Below are 17,466 nucleotides of genomic sequence, written 5' to 3'. Positions count from 1 at the left end.
GAAGGCAGGGAGAGTAAAGCAAGAGCACAGAGTTTGCATTAGGTACACCTGCATAGTCTAGCCACAGGGCCTGATAGGGTTGCCTTGTATAAGTATATCCCGTACGTTATTTGGGACATACTTAAGCTAGAAGATTACTCATTGTTTAACTGAAATTCAAATTTAATTGGGCAACCTCCATTTCTATTTGCTAAATCTGGCAAACCCAGGCCTTGAGCAAATTTCTCAACTTCTCTGAGCCTGAGTTTCCTAGATGTAAAGTGGAATAACAGTAAAATCAGCCTTGGATGGTAGTATGAAGTCAAGTTTTGACAATTCCCAGAGTCTAGAGCCTGACATATGATTAGCTGTTCAATAGATATCTGGTCCTTATTACAGTTAGCTAACAAACTCACGTTTTTCTCCATTTCAGCTATATTGTCACAGGTGATATTAGAGGTAACATTAAGTTCTACGATCGCACCCTGTCCATTGTTAACTGGTACAGCCACTTCAAACTGAGCTCCATAAGGACCCTGTCCTTTTCAAAGACCCCAGCAGCTCCGCCTACCGAAAAATCAAACTATCCTCCAGACTGCACTTTAAAAGGTGACCTTTTTATCGTAAGGTAAGTTGTTAATGAATCTAGTCATTTGAGTGGCCAAAAAAATGATTGATGTCTTATAGTTGGCATGCGGTGGAATGTTCACCTTGTTCCTAGCATATGTGACAGAACAGGATTGCTCAGTCCTTTGCAGGGCTCGAAGATGGATCTCCAAGGCTGATTATCATCCCTATTTAATCATTTTTTAAAATGAGGCATTATTTTCATATTAAGACTCTTCAGCGACTGGAAGCTGGAAAGGGCTTATCCCTGAGTTCTAATCTCTGTTGTGTTTGGAGTCCCTCGCTGTAGCTTGGTGTCTCTTCTCCAGGCCGAGTTTGCCCTAGCGCTGCGGTTAAAGGCATTTGATAATTAATAGCCATAACATTTCGAGACTGAATTATGTGCGAGTCTGCTTAATTACCCTTGCCGTATTTGCAGGCACATCTGTATGTGTGCACCAAACTCCATATTTGCATACACAAATGAATATTTGCATGTGCAGATTAGCTAATTGTACAACTGACTGTCCATCTGCATACTTAATGACTCAATTTACATGTAGAAATGTGGGCTTTTTCACTTGCAAATGGAAGCTGTTGGGTATTGGTAGTATATTTTTGGAGATGGTGGGTTAATAATGTCACTAAATTACAGACGACAGAGGCGTTTCATGTGCAATTAGAAGCAGAATAGCTGGCGTGCCCCGCTCCCTGCAAACGCTGATAGTGTCTGGTCTCTCCCTGGCAAACAGGAATCTTATCATCGGAACATCTGACGCTACAGTGTACCACTTAACGACAGACGGGACCAAACTTGAGAAGTTATTCGTGGAGCCCAAGGATGCCATTTGTGCCATCTCCTGCCACCCGTATCAACCCCTCCTCGCCATTGGGAGTCTCTGTGGGATGATCAAAGTGTGGGATTATGAAAAGAAAAAATACCTTTTCAGCAGGGTCTTTGAGAAGGGGCTCGGCATCCAGAGTCTAACCTATAACCCTGAAGGTATTTTCATTTCATCAGCCTGTCTTAGTCTCCAAATCAAAAACAGACCCAAATGGCTGCAGCCCTTGGCTGTAACAGCTCCAGGAAGTTCACCTTGACCGCACTCCCCCCAGCAGGCCAGAGGACTGGACCTTGTCCCTCTGGACCCTGCGGCGTTCGGTGCCTAGTAGTCTCTGAGCACTCATCCCAGAGACTCCTGCTTTTCAGTCTATTTCTCCATCCAGGGTCCTTGTCCATCATGTTCATTGCTGTCTCCTCAGCACCTAGAACAAGGCCTGGCCCGGAGTCTATGTTTCTTCAATGAATGAAATCCTTTACCAGCATTGTTCTCTGGCCTGTGATTTCAGGAGTCCTTCTTGGAGCCGGCTTCACTGAAGGGACAGTTTACATCCTTGATGCAATGTCCTTAGAAAACCAAATCCCGGAGCCTTTCAAATATTCCAGAACCAGTGTGACTCACGTCAGCTTCTCGCATGACTCCCAGTACATGGCAACTGCTGTAAGTGTTTCCACTGTGTGCCATCCAGTGGTATAGCAGCCTTGTTTACGACCAAAAGGGAGAGAGGACTGGGGGTGGTGGGGTGGGGGTGGGTGGGGATCGCTGGCGAGTGACTGCTGATGGGTTCGGGGTTCTTTGAGGGGTCATGTAAATGCTCTAAAATTGTGGCATGGGGCAGAGCTCTGTGAGTACACTAAAAACCATGGAGTTGCACACTTTAAAGGTGTGAATTGTGTGGAGTGTGAACTGTATCTCCACAAAGCCGCTGTAAAGGGGGTGGGGGAGACTCTCGCTCGAAAACGAGACCGGGCCTCAGGACCTGCAGACTGGGATTTGGCCATCCTGACAGCTCATTTTGGTGTGTTGGTTTCTGGACCCCTTTCTCGGCATCCATCCTTTCATCTTTCTCTTTGATTTTTGACAAGATGACATTCTCATTCATCTCAAAGCACAGTCTTCCCTGGTGTTTTGGATTCTGTTCCTTCCCTCTGTGAATAGGGCTCTTAAGCTCAGTAAAGATTTTCTGAGACCTTTAACCTCTCCCTTCCTGCCAGCTCTCCTGGTCTGCAATGCGCAAGTCTTGCCTTGATGTGGGGTGAGGAGTAAGAGCCACCATGTCCCCCATGCTCTCCCACCCCTGCCTCTGTGCCCGGCTCCTCCTCTGGTCCTGCCTGTACGGGACCAAAGCTGAGCCTCTGCGCCCCTGCAGCACCTGACTTTGGCGCCCCCTTCCCTCAGGCTGCTCTCACACACTCTCCTACCCAGTTCACTCTCAGCCATGATACTATTTAGAACTTACATGTTTTAAGTTTTGTGTAGCTGGATACAGAGAAGGGAGGACAAAGGCAAAAGAGTCAGGGTTTCATTTTTCCACACAGAAAGAGGTGGGGACCAGAAAGAAGGGTAAGGCCACAGTGTCAGTGTCTCTCTCCCCGACAATTACCTTCGTGGGTTATCTACTGTTAACCTTAATATGTTCCTCTGTAAAATGGGTATTGTTGTTTTTTTTTAATTTAACGTTTATTCATTTTTGAGAGATAGAGAGGGACAGAGCATGAGTGGGGAAGGGGCAGAGAGAGGGAGACACAGAATCTGAAGCAGGCTCCAGGCTCCGAGCTGTCAGCACAGAGCCCGACACGGGGCTTGAACTCACGAACTGAGAGATCATGACCTGAGCTGAAGTTGGACGCTCAACTGACTGAGCCACCCAGGCACCCCAAATGGGTGTTATTTTATTACTTGCTCTGATAGACTAAAATTTATTTTTGGATAAAATAGTCTTCTTTATTATTCTTTTTATTGTTTTAGAGATACAGCACAGACAAGAGTGCGGGGTGGGCAGAGGGAGAGAGAAAGAGAGAATCTCAAGCAGGTTCCATGCTGTCATCACAGAGCCTGACATAGGGCTTGATCTCACAACCCTAGGATCATGACCTGAGCTCAAATCAAGAGTTGAATGCTCAACCGACTGAGCCACCCGGGTGCCTCTTGGATAAAATATTCTAATGGCAACATGAAAAACATGTATGAAAAACAGTATGAAAAACATGATGATGATTTTCAAGTTACAAAACCTAGCAAGGAATGACTTGTACTCTTTTGCTCCTATTCAGGATGTACGTTTTACCGTGTCTGTTTATGTGGTGGTAGTCAGAAATGGACACAGGGTCTGGGAATATCTGGCAAGACTTCGTTCTCATCGCAAAAGCATTTGCAGTCTCCTGTTTGGGGTTCATCTGGACAGCAATGAGCCGAGACTGCTGAGCCTCGGGAAAGACAGGCTCTTGGTAAGCCGTTCAGTGTCCGTTTATCTCACCACTGGGACTGTGTGTATTTCATTCTTGTTGTGTCCCTGGCATCTGGTATAGCACTGGGCCCACAGTGCATGTTGGAGAAAATGAGTGTACAGCATAACATAGTAGCATAAACATCTCTGGGTCGATGCTTGGTCTCAAGGATGTGCAAAAGCAATGCTCCTTCAGTAGAAGCTGTGTTTGAAAGGTTGAATCTGGACCCTGTCCCAGGCTAGCGACCTGTGGCCCCACCCTCTCCCGCGATGCTGGACAGAGGCCGCAGCAGCTCCCAGGCAGCCACACGGTCGGGAGGGTCAACGGGTGGTACACAGACAGCCACCTGCACCCACGCGGCTGTTACATTTGTCACTTTTAGTACAGGATTCAGTAAATTACATGCAATAGTCAACACCTCATTATAAAACAGGCTTTGTGGTGGATGACTGTGCCCAACTGGAGGCTCATGTCCGTGTTCTGAGCACATCTAAGGCGGGCCAGGCTAGGCTGCGGTGTTCCCTGGGGTAGGTGTGTTAAATGCATTTTTGACTTACGATAGGTTTATTGGGATGTAACCCCATCGTGAGTCAAAGAAGTTCTGTTTCTATCCATCTTAACTTCCTTCCTCGCTCCCTCCCTTTCCTCCATCCCTTTGTCTCCTTTACTATGGCCACCCATCCATTCATTCATCCTGGCCTGGCCACCAAAATCTACCTATGGGTGAAATTCAGCAAGCTGCTAATTTATCATGGTCAAGTGCTGAGATTTAGATATGAATTAGTTCCCACCCTCAAAGAGTTCCCAAGATAATGTTAAGGGAGACAGTATAACATAACTGTGAGAGTTCAGGTTTTGGAGTCAGTTGGAACCTAAATTTGAATTCTCACCCTACCAGTTCTTAGCTGTGTGACCTTGGGCAAGCCACTGAACCACTCTGAACAGGTTTTCTAATCTGTAAAATGGGCACAATGGTACGACTTGACAGGGGAGTCGTGAGTGTTAAATGGCAACATGTTTTTAAGGTGCTTAGCTCACTGTCTTTGCTCATAAGGAATGCTCCATAATGGCAGCTTATTAGGAGCAAGGGTCTAAGCACGTCTTCTCTTAAGAGGCCCAACGTTGTTTCCCCCAGAATAAGACTGGGTTGACTTCATTTGGCTCAGTCCTCATGTGTGAACATCTGGGCTCCTCTGCAGATCGAGTATAATCTTCTTAAGAGCTCCAAAGACCACCTGGAAGTCCTGGACATTCACCGAACCGATCAGGGCAACTACCCTACCTGTATGGTCTGGTACCCACCACTCACCAGGGAACTCTTCCTGCTCATTTGCAACAGTGGCTACAAAGTGAAACTTTTTAATTCCACCACGAAAATGTGCAGGTAAGCAGCAGGAGCCTCCCACTGATGCAGAAATCAGTTCCTCAGCCCCCAGCTTATTTCACGTCCCAGCTCATGGACCCATGAGCAGCTTGGCTACCTTTACTCACACTCACTTTGCAGAGGAGGAAAGAAAGGCATGGAAAAGTTGAGAAATTCTCATCCAGGGTCACGTGGCTGGGAAGTTGCCAGAGGCAGGATGCAAATCCAGAGCCCTCTTCTGAGCCCAGCCCTGCACAGAGATGAGGGACCCAGAGCTCAGTGCCTGAGACCCTGTGAAGGAACCCGAGAAGTTGCTGATGCTTTATAAACTCTCCTATCCTTCCCTCGTGGATAACAACAGATATTTTCACTTGAATACTACCAATTGTGTGATTTTTTAAAAAAGATTTTATTATTATTTTTTAAGTAATCTCTGCACCCAACGTAGGGCTCAAACTCACAACCCCGAGATCAAGAATCACATGTTCTACCGACTGAGCCAGCCAGATGCCCCTAATTGTGCAATTTTTCTTACTCTTGGCTCCTAAAGGAGTTTTTCAGTTTACCTGAAGGCATTCGTGTGTTCCGCGGTATTCACCCAGCCCCTACCTGAGCCAGGTTCTGTCCGAGGTGCTGAAGGTGGAGATGCAAACAGCATTGTTCCTGCCACCATGGAATTTGCATCTTGGTGGGGGAGTGGAGTTCGTGGGAGTTCTGGGCCGGGTCCATGTTTGAGGTCAGGAGCACATGGTGCTTTAAAGCCATGAGATGAGAGAAGATTCCAGAAGGGAAAAGTGTATAGAGGAGCGGCCAAAGGACCAAGCCCAGGGCATCTTCAAAGCTGAGCCTTTCAGAGCAGCAGCCTCTCCATCCTGAAGTAGGTCTACATCTGTGCTTGGCACTTGTGCTGCTAGGCCTGGCCCCCAGGGTTTGCTCCTCCTGATAGATACAGATTATGGTGCACCGTCCCTGCACCAGGGCTCTGCACTCTTCTTCAACAACGCTCCCAAGTATTATCCCACTGAGGTTCTGACATGCAACAGAAATTGCTGCTCAGGAAAGGATGAGACTTAATCCTTGAACCTAGTTCTGACTCTGTCCTCTACTTCGCACCACTGAGTGCCGGTGCAGCCCTTGCTTTGGGTGCATCCCCTCTCTGCCTGTGGTTTGGCTGCCTTGTGGTATGGCTGGCAAGATCAGAGGCGTGGAGGCTGGAGAAACACAGAGGTGAGAACTCATTAGTGACCTCACCTGGGAGAAAGAAGTGAGAAAACTGGCCAATAGCAGCTGGCCCTATGCTTGAGGAAGATCATCGTTTTGAAATGTTTCTCAGTAAGATAGGTCCTCAAAGGATCACCATCATCTTCTTCTTCTTCTTCCTTTTTTAGACATTTGTTTCCAGAAGGGTACAAGGAAAAATGACTGAGAAATGCTATGTCATGTGGCATGAATAGGAGAGAAATCCAGCACAACTTTTTTTTAATGTTAAAACACTGGGAAAGAGACATTTGAAAGATACATGGCAAAAGAATTTTAGGGCGATCCTGGAATCTTTGTACATCATCTTTAATGGAAACAAACCTTTTGGACATGGACTATCCCATAGATATGCAAGTCCTGAGAAAATCTGACTTTGCCAAGCAGATAGATTGGGCATGGAGGGCTCCCAGGCTCGAAGTTCCTGCTAACAATTACTAAGCAGAGACCTAGAGCCACACAGTTAGAGGAGTTTCTGCCATTGATAATCAGTTGGAAATTAGCATAAGGCATCTTTTTATTTTTATTTAAAAATTTCTTTTCATAAAACATCTTTTACTATTTTTTTCAGAGGACAGCCTGAGCAGGGGAGGGGGAGAGGAGAGAGAGAGAGAATGTCAGGCAGGCTCCATGCTGAGCGTGGAGTCCAAAGTGGGGCTTGATCTCATGACCCCAAGACCACGACCTGACCTGAAATCGAGAGTTGGACATTTAACCAACTGAGCCACCCAGGTGTCCCTTAAAAAATAATTTATCGAAGTGAAATTCAATAACACAAAACATAAAAACTAGGGTCACCTGGGTGGCTCAATCGGTTGAGTGTCTGACTTCAGCTCTGTCTCTCTCTCAAAAAAATAAACATTTAAAAAAACATAAAAACTAACCATTTTATTTTTTAATTTTGTTAATGTTTGTCTATTTTTGAAAGAGAGAGAGAGAGAGTGAGCACAAGCCGGGGAGGGGCAGAGAGAGAAAGGGAGACAGAGAATCCAAAGCAGACTCCAGGTTCCGAGCCATCAACGCGGAGCCCAACATGGGGCTTGAACTCACGAACTGTGAGATCATGACATGAGCCAAAGTCAGATGCTTAACTGACTGAGCCACCTAGGCACCCCAAAACTAACCATTTTAACGTGAACAATTCACTGGCATTTAATGCATTCACAATGTCATGCAACAACCACCTGTATCTAATTCCAAAACATCTCCATCACTCCAAAGTAAAGCCCTTTGCATAAAGCATCTTTTAAGTTGTAGGAATAATAAGGCCTCATAACCACACTTACTTGGGTAAGAAGTGCCTTTTCATGATAAATCCAAAACAATTTTAAAATGCATTAAAAAATATCTAGACCTTAAAAAGGCAGTTCGCAGAAAAAGGCCAATAAACCTATGAGCAGATGTTCACTAGTGTATCAAAGATGTAGATGAAAGCAAGACATCATTGTTCACGAACGAGATTAGCAAAGATAAAGTTGACCAACAGTGCACAGTGTTGGCAAAGGTGTAGGGGGGTGGGCACTCTCTGCCTGCTGGGGAGATGTGGAAACTGGGGCATCCTTTGGGAGAGCAATTGTTGCCCGCTGTTAATTTGCATCATGTTGTCTGATGTCTAGGAATGTAGCCCACAGACGTCCTCACCCAGTATGCCAAGACATAAGTAAAAGGATGTCTTGTTTGAAAATATTTTCAAAAGTGGAAACAATCCAGATGTCCATTAATAGGGGATTGGTTAAATGATGGCTTGTTACTACGCTGAAACATGATACTGCTTGTAGAAAAGAAAAAAAAGAGGGGCATCTGGGTGGCTGGGTTAAGCATTTGTCTTGATCAGCTCAGGTCTTGAGCTCAGGGTCGTGAGTTCAAGCCCCACACTGAGCTCTGTGCTAGGTATGAAGCCTACTTAAAAAAAAGAAAGAAAAAAAATCAGCTTTCTGTGTAGTATCATGCAACTATCTCTATGACATACTATATTTTCATATACAATGGTGTTTCCATAATTTATATAATTTTCACATAAAATTATAATTATATAGGTTAGAATACATAAAAGAAATTCTCAAGTCTCAGACACCAGACTGTTACCCACAATTATCTCGGGATGAAAGAGTGCAGCAATGTGGGGGTCTAGGTAGACTGTCTATCTTATGCATGTCTAAATGTGTGAAATTGTTTACAATGAATATGTAATACTTTTTTAATTAGAAGCAAAAGATGCTAACTTTATGAAATTGTCAGATATGCTTAACAATGGTGACAGTTACATTGTCTGGCTCCTACTATGTGCCAGAAATTGTTCCAAGTGCTTTATGTATATTAACCTACTTAATGTTTACCACTGACTCCTGGGGCAAGTGCTGTCATCGTCATTGTCCCCATTTACTGTTGAGGAAGTGGAAGCATCGGGAGGCTGAATAGTTCGACCTTTTTTTTTTTGTTTGTTTACTTACAATTTAAATCAAGATACGTTTTACATATAAAATTTACCCCTTTTCAGTGGTTTTTACTATATTTACAAAGTTGTACAATCATCACCACTGTCTAATCCAAGAGCATTTTCATCACCCCAAAAACAAACCCTGCACCCATTAGCAGCCACCCCCCATACCCTCCTTCCTTCCTTCCCCAACTCCTGCCCCACTCCTGACAGCCACCAATCTGCATCTGTCTCTGTACATTTATCTATTATGGATATTTCGTGTGTATGGAATTATGCCTGTGTGACGTTTTGTGTCTGGCTTATTTCACTCAGCATCCTGTTTTCAGGGTTCATCTGTGGTGTGGCATGTTTCAGTGTTCATTTTTATGGCTGAATAATACTCCATTTTATAGATGTATCCCATTTGGGGGCACCTGGGTGGCTCAGTCGGTTAAGTGCCCGACTCCGGCTCAGGTCATGATCTCACAGTTAGTTCGTGAGCTCGAGCCCTGCATTGGGCTCTGTGCTGACAGCTCAGAGCCTGGAGCCTGTTTCCAATTCTGTCTCCATCTCTCTCTGACCCTCCCCTGCTCACGCTCTGTCTCTCTTTCAAAAATAAGTAAACATAAAAAAAATGTCTACCTCATCTGTCTATTCATTCACCTGTTGGTGGACATCGGTGTTGTCTCTGTGTTGGGCTCTTATGAACATTTGTGTGTAGGTTTCCATGCAGATACATGTCCCATTTCTCTTGGGTAGAGACCTGGGAGTAGAAGTGCCAGATCGCATAGTAACTGTTTAACCATGATGAGAAGCTGCCAGACTGGTTACCAAACAGTGCCACCCGCTCACGTTCCCACCAGCGGTGTGTGACAGCCCCACGTCCTCCACGTGGGATTCAAATCAGTCTTCTCTTAGCCATGGTCTCCCCACCTCTGTCCACTCAGGGATACTTGGGGAAGGTCCTCGGACATCCCCACACAGGGTGACTTGTGGCTAACCAACGTGTGGTCCCTCAAGTGGCTGTTTAGCATTTCTGACATTTCGCCTAAGTCTCCATGTGTATGACCCTGACCATGGATCATCCAACCTGATCCCCCCCGCCCCCGGCCCCCTGAAGCATCCTGCAGCCCGGCCAGCATCTGCCCTCACAACTGGGCCCTGCTCCCCTGCTCAGCTCACCGCCCTCCACCTCCCACTCCTTCCCCCTTAAATTTTCCTTCCGCAGTTTTCCACCAACAGTCCATCTTCCATGCACTTGCACCCCCTGTTGTCACTGCCTGTCCTGTCACCTCCATATTCTTCTCCACCTTTCCAACTCACCATTGCACACCCAGCTCACAGGTCTCCTTCCTCAGAGCTGTCTCTGAGCCCTGAACCTGCCTGTTCCCATGCCTCTGCCCTCACGGTGCTCCCGTGCCTGTCGTCCCTGCCAGGCTGTGAGCTCACGTCTGGGTCCGAGCACCTCGCACAGTGCCTGGCACAGAAGGTCCTTAAAAAAGGCTGTTTAATGGATTTGTACTTTGTTCAGTGCACGTACATGGAGTATGTACTGTCCCCGGGGACAGGGGACACAGGGAGAAAACACATCCAAACAACAAGGGACTTATAATAAGATTGTAATAGCTACTCGCCTCACAGGGACAGATCCAGGTTTTGCGAGGTATGAAGTGTGTTCGGATTTGTGGGCACTGTTAAAAAAAAGGGGGTATATAATTAAGACTAAAACACACCAGGACTCCTCCTAGGCCTCAGGAGATGCCTGTGTGAGCCAGAGTCCTGAAGCTACCATTTTCCAGCTTCAGGAAATGTCCTGCTCCGGGCTCAGGGTAATATCCCGTCAATTCCTCGCCTCAGATCAGATTCCTAACAGAGTCTGAGTTAAAGAAGTCTGACCATTGTGGAGGTACAATTCATTACAGTCTGAGTCACAGTTTTTTCGGAAGTCTGTGTGTTGCACTCGGACCCGCGCGTCAGGCGTCTGTAGCAACAGGTATCACGTCATCTAATCTCTTGGCCGACCACTGAGGAAGGGGTGTTTTCCTGCTTCCTGCCCACGCGTGCCTCTCGTTCACCGCCTTTTTCACATCCCCTGTTCCCGTACACATCCTCGAGGCATAATGTTCCCTTCACTCAGCCGTCAGGAAGGAAAGTCAGAACCTCCACGCAGAAAGCGTCCTTCACAGTCTGACTTTCCTGGAGCATTTACCGTTTGAGGCTGTGCCCCTTATTTATGGCAGCTGTTAGCCGCAGTTGAGAGCGAGGTTCTTAGCCAAGTGACAGGTCAGGAAATTCAGAATTTAAAATGTATACAGCATCGTGAAACGTAGCTAGTCAGGAAAACTGCATTCAGATTTGTGGAATTAAAAATGTTTCTTTTTTTTTTTCTCATGCAGAAAGACGCTTCTTGGGCCAGTTTACGGTTCTTCCATTGAACAGGTACAAATCCTCCCAGTGAAGAGCACCTTGGAACTGCAGAAACGCTACATGGTGTTTATTAACAGAGACAAGGTATGAGCCTCTGCTCTCTGCCTCTGTGAGATGACTCTGTGGGTTTTGAGTGGCAGTCAGCCCCAAGTAGGATCAGACTCTAGGATGCTGGGTGTCATGGCCCAGCCCCTGACTTCTGTCCCTGTCCACAGTGATACTGAAATTTGCCATAAATGAGTGGAAATGGTTCTTAGGAGGCATTTTTGAGCAGAGTTAACTATATTTTCTGTACTCCCATGAAGACACATTGTCACCAAAGGATGTTTTCTCTCTGATTTATTTACATGGAAAAAAATTTATAAAGACATGCAAACTCGTTGCACTTAGTCCTACATTTAATAAATAATCTAGGGGTGCCTGGGTAGCTCAGTCAGTTGAGCGTCTGGCTTCGGCTCAGGTCATGATCTCACGGCCTGTGGGTTCGAGCCCCGTGTCGGGCTCTGTGCTGACAGCTCAGGGCCAGGAGCCTGCTTCGGATTCTGTGTCTCCCTCTCTCTGCCCCTAACCCACTCGCATTCTGTCTCTGTTTCTCTCAGAAATAAATAAATATTTCAAAAAAAATTTTCTTAAATAATCTATTGAAAAGCGTAAAATCATGGGATTCCAGAATTATTCTGGAAAACCTTGGATATCTGACTCTGAAGACCAGTGAAATCCTTCCTGTGTCTCTACCGGGACCTGGCATCTCTCTCCTAAGGGAACGCCCCACAGGGGTCAGTGTATGTGAGCCCCTGGCCACGTGAAATGTGTGGGGTAGCTCCAGATGCACACGTCCTTCCAGTAAACAGAACCGGAGGTAACACATGAATGTGCGAGGTCCTAGCCCAGGCCCCAGTTGTCTGAATCTGAATTTCCAATTACATATTCCTCCCTAGGTTGGACTTCAGATCTTACCTGTTGATGGCAATCCACATAAGACATCTGCTATTATATGCCACCCGAGCGGGGTGGCTGGAATGACCGTTTCCTATGACGGCTGCTATGCCTTCACGGCAGGAGGACATGATCGATCGGTGGTGCAATGGGAAATCAACTTAAGGTATGTGTTGAGGCAAGAACCCTACCCCCACAAAGAAGGTGTCAAGTGTAGACGCCTTTTCCTTAATGTTTATTAATTTTTGAGAGAGAGAGAGAGAGAGAGAGAGAGAGAGCATGGAAGGGACAGAGAGAGAGAGGGAGACACAGAATCTGAAGCAGCCTCCAGGATCTGTTAGCACAGAGCCTGACGCAGGGCTCGAACTCATGAACCACGAGATCACGACCTGAGCCGAAGTCAGATACTCAACCGACTGAGCCACCCAGGTGCCCCCAGACCCTCTTTTCTTAACTAGTAACAGCAGACAGGTGTTAACCCCCTACAGCCTGGCGTTCAGGTTCCTCCCCATGACATCTGTCCATACCGATGTGCGGATAAAAGGTTACTATTCACTACTGTTTGCAGCGAAGGCAGTGTGATTCCACTTTGTTCGGTGCGGCCCCTGAAATACTTCCCACTCTGTCATCTGCAAACTCGCACCAGCTACAAAGATCTTGCCCAAATCTCCCAAGCGCATGTAACAGAAATAGTAGGAGTCTTATTTGAAACATGTGTGTCCACTCTGCTCTTCACACCCGCCTGCCCTGAGCTGAGACGCTCTACCTTGGGCGAGGCTGGAAAAGTCCGGGTTGAGGATCAGACAGTACCCGCACCTGGAGGCCCAAGAGACATGGGTTTGGGTGTGGAGCCTCCTTTCTGCTGGCTGTGACACCCAGGGCATGCTTCTTACCATCTCTGATCTTCAGACTCCTTGTCTGTGAAACGGTGTGGGGGAAGGAGGGTAATGATAGGGACTTTAATAGGATCCTTGTAAGAAGGATTGAGTAGGTTAATATAGGTAAGGCATCTAGCACAGAGCTAAGGGCTCGGTACATTATTTCCTCTCCTCTGTTCTTCCTTGCGAAGGTCTTATTAAAGAGCTTTCCCGAAAAGGGGGGCAAGTACTACAGTAATCCTCTCATCTACCCCGATTCACTGAGCTGCCACAGGGCAGAGCCAGTGCCCGTCCCTCAACACCTTCTCCCAGCCCCTGCCTCTCAGATGGCCTCCTGCCCGGCAGCGTCCCATTGAAGAGCTGGGTATAGACAGCTCAGCGGCCCCTTCCCTCTTAAAGAATCCTACCTTCCTTCGATTCCTGGCTCCCAGTGAAAGTGTACCCCCTGTCATCTGCCAAGCGTACATCTTTCTTTTATGGCAGACATCGGAGCTTCTTCCCTTAACCTGAATATAAGCAAAACTCGCCAGGTGAGTCTGCTCTGGGTCCTCGCTGGCTTCAGGCTGCGGTTGTCCCTCTGACCTTCACCTCTGCCTTCACCTAAGAGCAGATGGTGGGAATTTGGGAATTCCGAAGCTAGAGGTGAGCTCTCACATTGAAAAGCACCTCCTGAGTGTGTGGCCAGTCCCTGGAACAGTGGAGGCGAGCCACACCCTGCTGAGAGAACAGGATCCCCCCCTACACACACCTTTTCATTTTTGTCTTCTTCTCGATAATCATGGTAGAGATTAAAGGGTGAAAAACGGCACCCGCTTTCCAATGGCTTCCCGGTGCCTGGCCAGAGTCCAGGCTTCCGAGAATTTCAATTTAATCTGTTGTGGGGACAAAGGATCATTATAAGCTAATTAGCACTTCATTGCTGTTTCTGGTGTCTTAATATGTTCAGTGCTCCACTAATGGGAAGAAATGTAACAACCCTAAACAAATAAACAAACAAAATTCCCTGCTGGTCTAACGACGGTGAGTCGTAGGGTGAAGTACAGATGTTAAGTCCGCTCACGTTCCCGTGATTGTAATCAGGGTGCTTCTGGGCCCAAATACGATCACTGCAGCACATTGACCTTCTCCTGGGCAGACCCCTTCCCTTCATCTTCTCCTAGGGTTCATTCCACGCGTACTGTGCTGTGCCTTTGCCCCGACTTTGCCGGCATGCTGCCTTTTTCCTCCCCTTGTTCAGCACCTATTTGGTTTTGATGGTTTTGTTTGTTTGTTTGTTTGTTTGTTTGTTTAGATAGAGCGAGCGGAGAAGTGGGGCAGAGGGAGAGAGAGAGGGTCTTCAGCCAGGTTCCATGTTCAGTGTGGAGCCTGACTCAGAGCTCGATCCCACGACCCTGGGATCATGAGCTGAGCCAAAATCAAGAGTGGGACGCTCAACTGACTGAGCCACCCAGGCGCCCCTGGCACCCGTTTTTAAATCCCCCATGCTCTTTTGTGCTTCACCTCATAGCCACCTGGGGTCCTGCTGCTGTGCTCAGACGAGAGCAGAAAGACCCAGATTCACATACCACCTTTCCTGCCTGCTTGCTCTATGACCTCAGGCTAGTCCCTTAACTTCTGAGTCTCAGTTTCTCCATCTGTTAAATGGGAATACCATCAGTGTTTTGAGGGTAGAGATTACCACAGCTGCTGTTCCTCTCCTGCCTCCTCCCCTAGGGAGCATTTGCTGAAACTTACCATGTGCTGATTACAGTGTTCACTGCTTCTCCTCACTGAGCTCATGTCCCAGAAGTATGGCTCGGCACACAGTAGGTTTGCAATAAGCATCCTTGCCCTTTGTGCCCTAATGACCCCCCTTTTTTATTGCAAGTATTTGAAACCCAACTCAAGCACAAAGGGGAATTAATGAGAAGGTCATGGGCATCTCAGGTAACCATGCTGCACGAGGTGCAGGGACTGCGTGTGCACGCGGTGCCCTCGCCACTTGCTCTCTGTGGGGCTCTGCTACTGGCTTCATTCTCTGCACAAGTGGATTTTGTCACCCGGACTGAACATGGCCACTGACAGTCCTCAGATTTCACAAACTGGAGCTCTCACCGCAGAGGGAGTGGGTTTCCTTCTCCAGCTCTGCTTGGACAGGCCAGTCCTGTCCCTCTCGCTCTCTGGGGTCAGTCAGCGGCGGGCAGGAAGTAAGGTGCATAGTACGGTCCTGACCACCAGAGTGCTGTTTCCAGAGAATCCGGAGCTCTTGTGAGCCTTTCCCAGACACTCCTGGTAGTGACAGGCTCCTCTGTGTCGCCTCTGGCCTTTACCTGGCCCTGTTCCAGAGCCACGTGGCTAAAAGTGGTCTCCCACAGAGCCTGTCGGGATTGGGCCTGGACAAGGCCTGGAGGCCACAGATGGCTATTAGCCTGCCTCGATGGCTAATACCAGAGCTGAAAGCTGGGTGAAGCCTGGGCCCTGCTGGAGAGGGGCCTCAGGCCCCCTGGAGAATACACCAGCTCCCCCAGACCCGAAGGCAGCCTGCTTATGCGGGCTCCCCCCACAGAGGGCCAGCACGCCTTTGTGGCTGACTCTTTGAAGAGGAGAGCCATGCAGGTGTATAGTGATGCCCAGTTCAACAGTAATAATCGCTCCTCATACTGAGCCTTCGCTGGGCCGGGCCCTGTGCTGACTGCTCTCCACCCATTGTCTGATTTCATGCTCACAGCCATCCTGGGAGGCAGGGACTGGCAGTGTCCCCACGGTGGTACCCCCATATATCTGGAAACTAGCTCCAGGGTGCTAAATGACCGCCCCCCCCCCCCAAGCACTGGAGTAAGTGGTGGGGCTGGGATTCACATCCGGTCTTTCTGATTCAACACCACACCTAACAAACACTCATCACGGAGGAAAACAAAGGGCTTCGTGTCAAACCCTTTATGTGCCTTCACTTTATTTTCGAAACAACCCTGTGAGGCAGACCTGTGACTATTCCCATTTCATAGATGAGGAAACTGGGGCCCAGGGAGGCTGTCGCTGACCCGTGACCACACTGCTTGCGAGTGGCAGAGCCAGGACTCAACGCGTGTCCCTCTGACTCCAGATTCTGGATACTTAACCACTTCCCTGCTGTGGTCTGCACCGAAGTGTGTTTTAATAACTCCACAAAGAGGCTAATGGCCTGATTAGCAGAAATCCAGTTAGTGGACTATTACAATGATTTCCTATTACGTGTATTTCGTGCGGGGCAGAGTCAGTCTCATACAAAAAAGTAGGTTTTCTTACCATTTACGGTGCCTATTTTTAGAAAACCTGACCCCATGTTAGAGAGCAGAGGGTTATTTTTATCTGACTGGCATGGGTCCCTTGTGGCCTCCCGAGTTTTTATGGAAGCAATTAGTGTTGGCAGTGTACCTGCACTTACCCCGGTTTTTGGCTCTGGTCATACGCAGATCTCACGAGGGACGCCGCTCCACTGGGGAGCACTGTGGTTTCAGCGCACAGGGGTCCTCCCTCCCTCCCCCCCTCCCTGCCTCCCTCAGGGGAGGAGCCGTGCTCCCCGAAGATTGCCCACAAATTGCCAAGGGCCTGCCCTGTCATCGGCGAGAGAATATCACTACCGTTAAGGCAGCTACCCTGTACCACCAGGTTCCACATTGAAATTGAATTTTCCGTTTTTGGCTTCATTTCAGAAGGAATTTGCCCGACAAGTTTACGGAGACCCTACTTGTATGGGCATCGTGACACCCTGCCGAGGTCCGCAGTGCCAGCGGGACTCGGGCTGGCCAGTGCTCAGGCGCGAGCGCTCCCTAACAGCGATGTTTCTGTCACCGTTCTAGTGCTCTGGAGGCTGCAGTTTCTCTCGGGGGCGAAGACTTGACCCCGTTCTACGGTCTCGTGGCTGGTGGCAGGGAAGGAAAATTCTACAGGGTAATTGTCCTCAGAGTAAACACTTCCTGGTAACATCTAGTTAAGTTTGTGAAACAAATGAGCCCGGGATGAACCTTCTTGCCTTTTTCCCAAAGCTCTTTTCCCCACTGAGCTCAGAGCGTACTTTCTAGAAAATGTCCTTGAAGTCCTAATGGATGCTGCAGACTTGAGCCAAAATGTGTGTTGTGTTTCATTGTATTTGCACATAGGAGCTGGAAGACTATTTTTACTATTCTCAGCTCCGTAGTCAAGGAATTGATACAATGGAGACCAGAAAGGTGTCGGAACACATTTGCCTGTCGGAGCTTCCTTTTGTCATGAGAGCAGTTGGCTTTTACCCCTCGGAAGAAAAGGTAGGCGGAACGAAAACAAGAGCAGCTGTGGGACATGTTATTCATGAAAA

At 47.8% G+C, this 17,466-nt stretch overlaps 1 protein-coding gene across 1 annotated transcript in view; it reads left to right on the top strand.

Annotated features, from left to right (window-relative positions):
• The window catches only part of CFAP251 (cilia and flagella associated protein 251), a 72,777-nt gene that overhangs the window by 26,752 nt on the left and 28,559 nt on the right, over positions 1 to 17,466 (top strand). The window contains 9 exon segments of the mRNA XM_047088450.1: positions 413 to 607; positions 1,338 to 1,588; positions 1,936 to 2,087; positions 3,701 to 3,874; positions 5,074 to 5,258; positions 11,310 to 11,424; positions 12,279 to 12,442; positions 16,973 to 17,063; positions 17,273 to 17,416. Of these exon segments, the coding sequence (XP_046944406.1) occupies positions 413 to 607; positions 1,338 to 1,588; positions 1,936 to 2,087; positions 3,701 to 3,874; positions 5,074 to 5,258; positions 11,310 to 11,424; positions 12,279 to 12,442; positions 16,973 to 17,063; positions 17,273 to 17,416 (1,471 nt within the window).

This window comes from Lynx rufus, unplaced genomic scaffold (genome assembly GCF_022079265.1).
Source record: "Lynx rufus isolate CCGP_SWC_20201006 ecotype Redwood Valley unplaced genomic scaffold, mLynRuf1.p SCAF_24, whole genome shotgun sequence".
Taxonomy (NCBI): Eukaryota; Metazoa; Chordata; class Mammalia; order Carnivora; family Felidae; genus Lynx; species Lynx rufus.
Note: the sequence above shows the minus strand (reverse complement) of the source record. Positions and strands in the feature narration are given on the sequence as shown.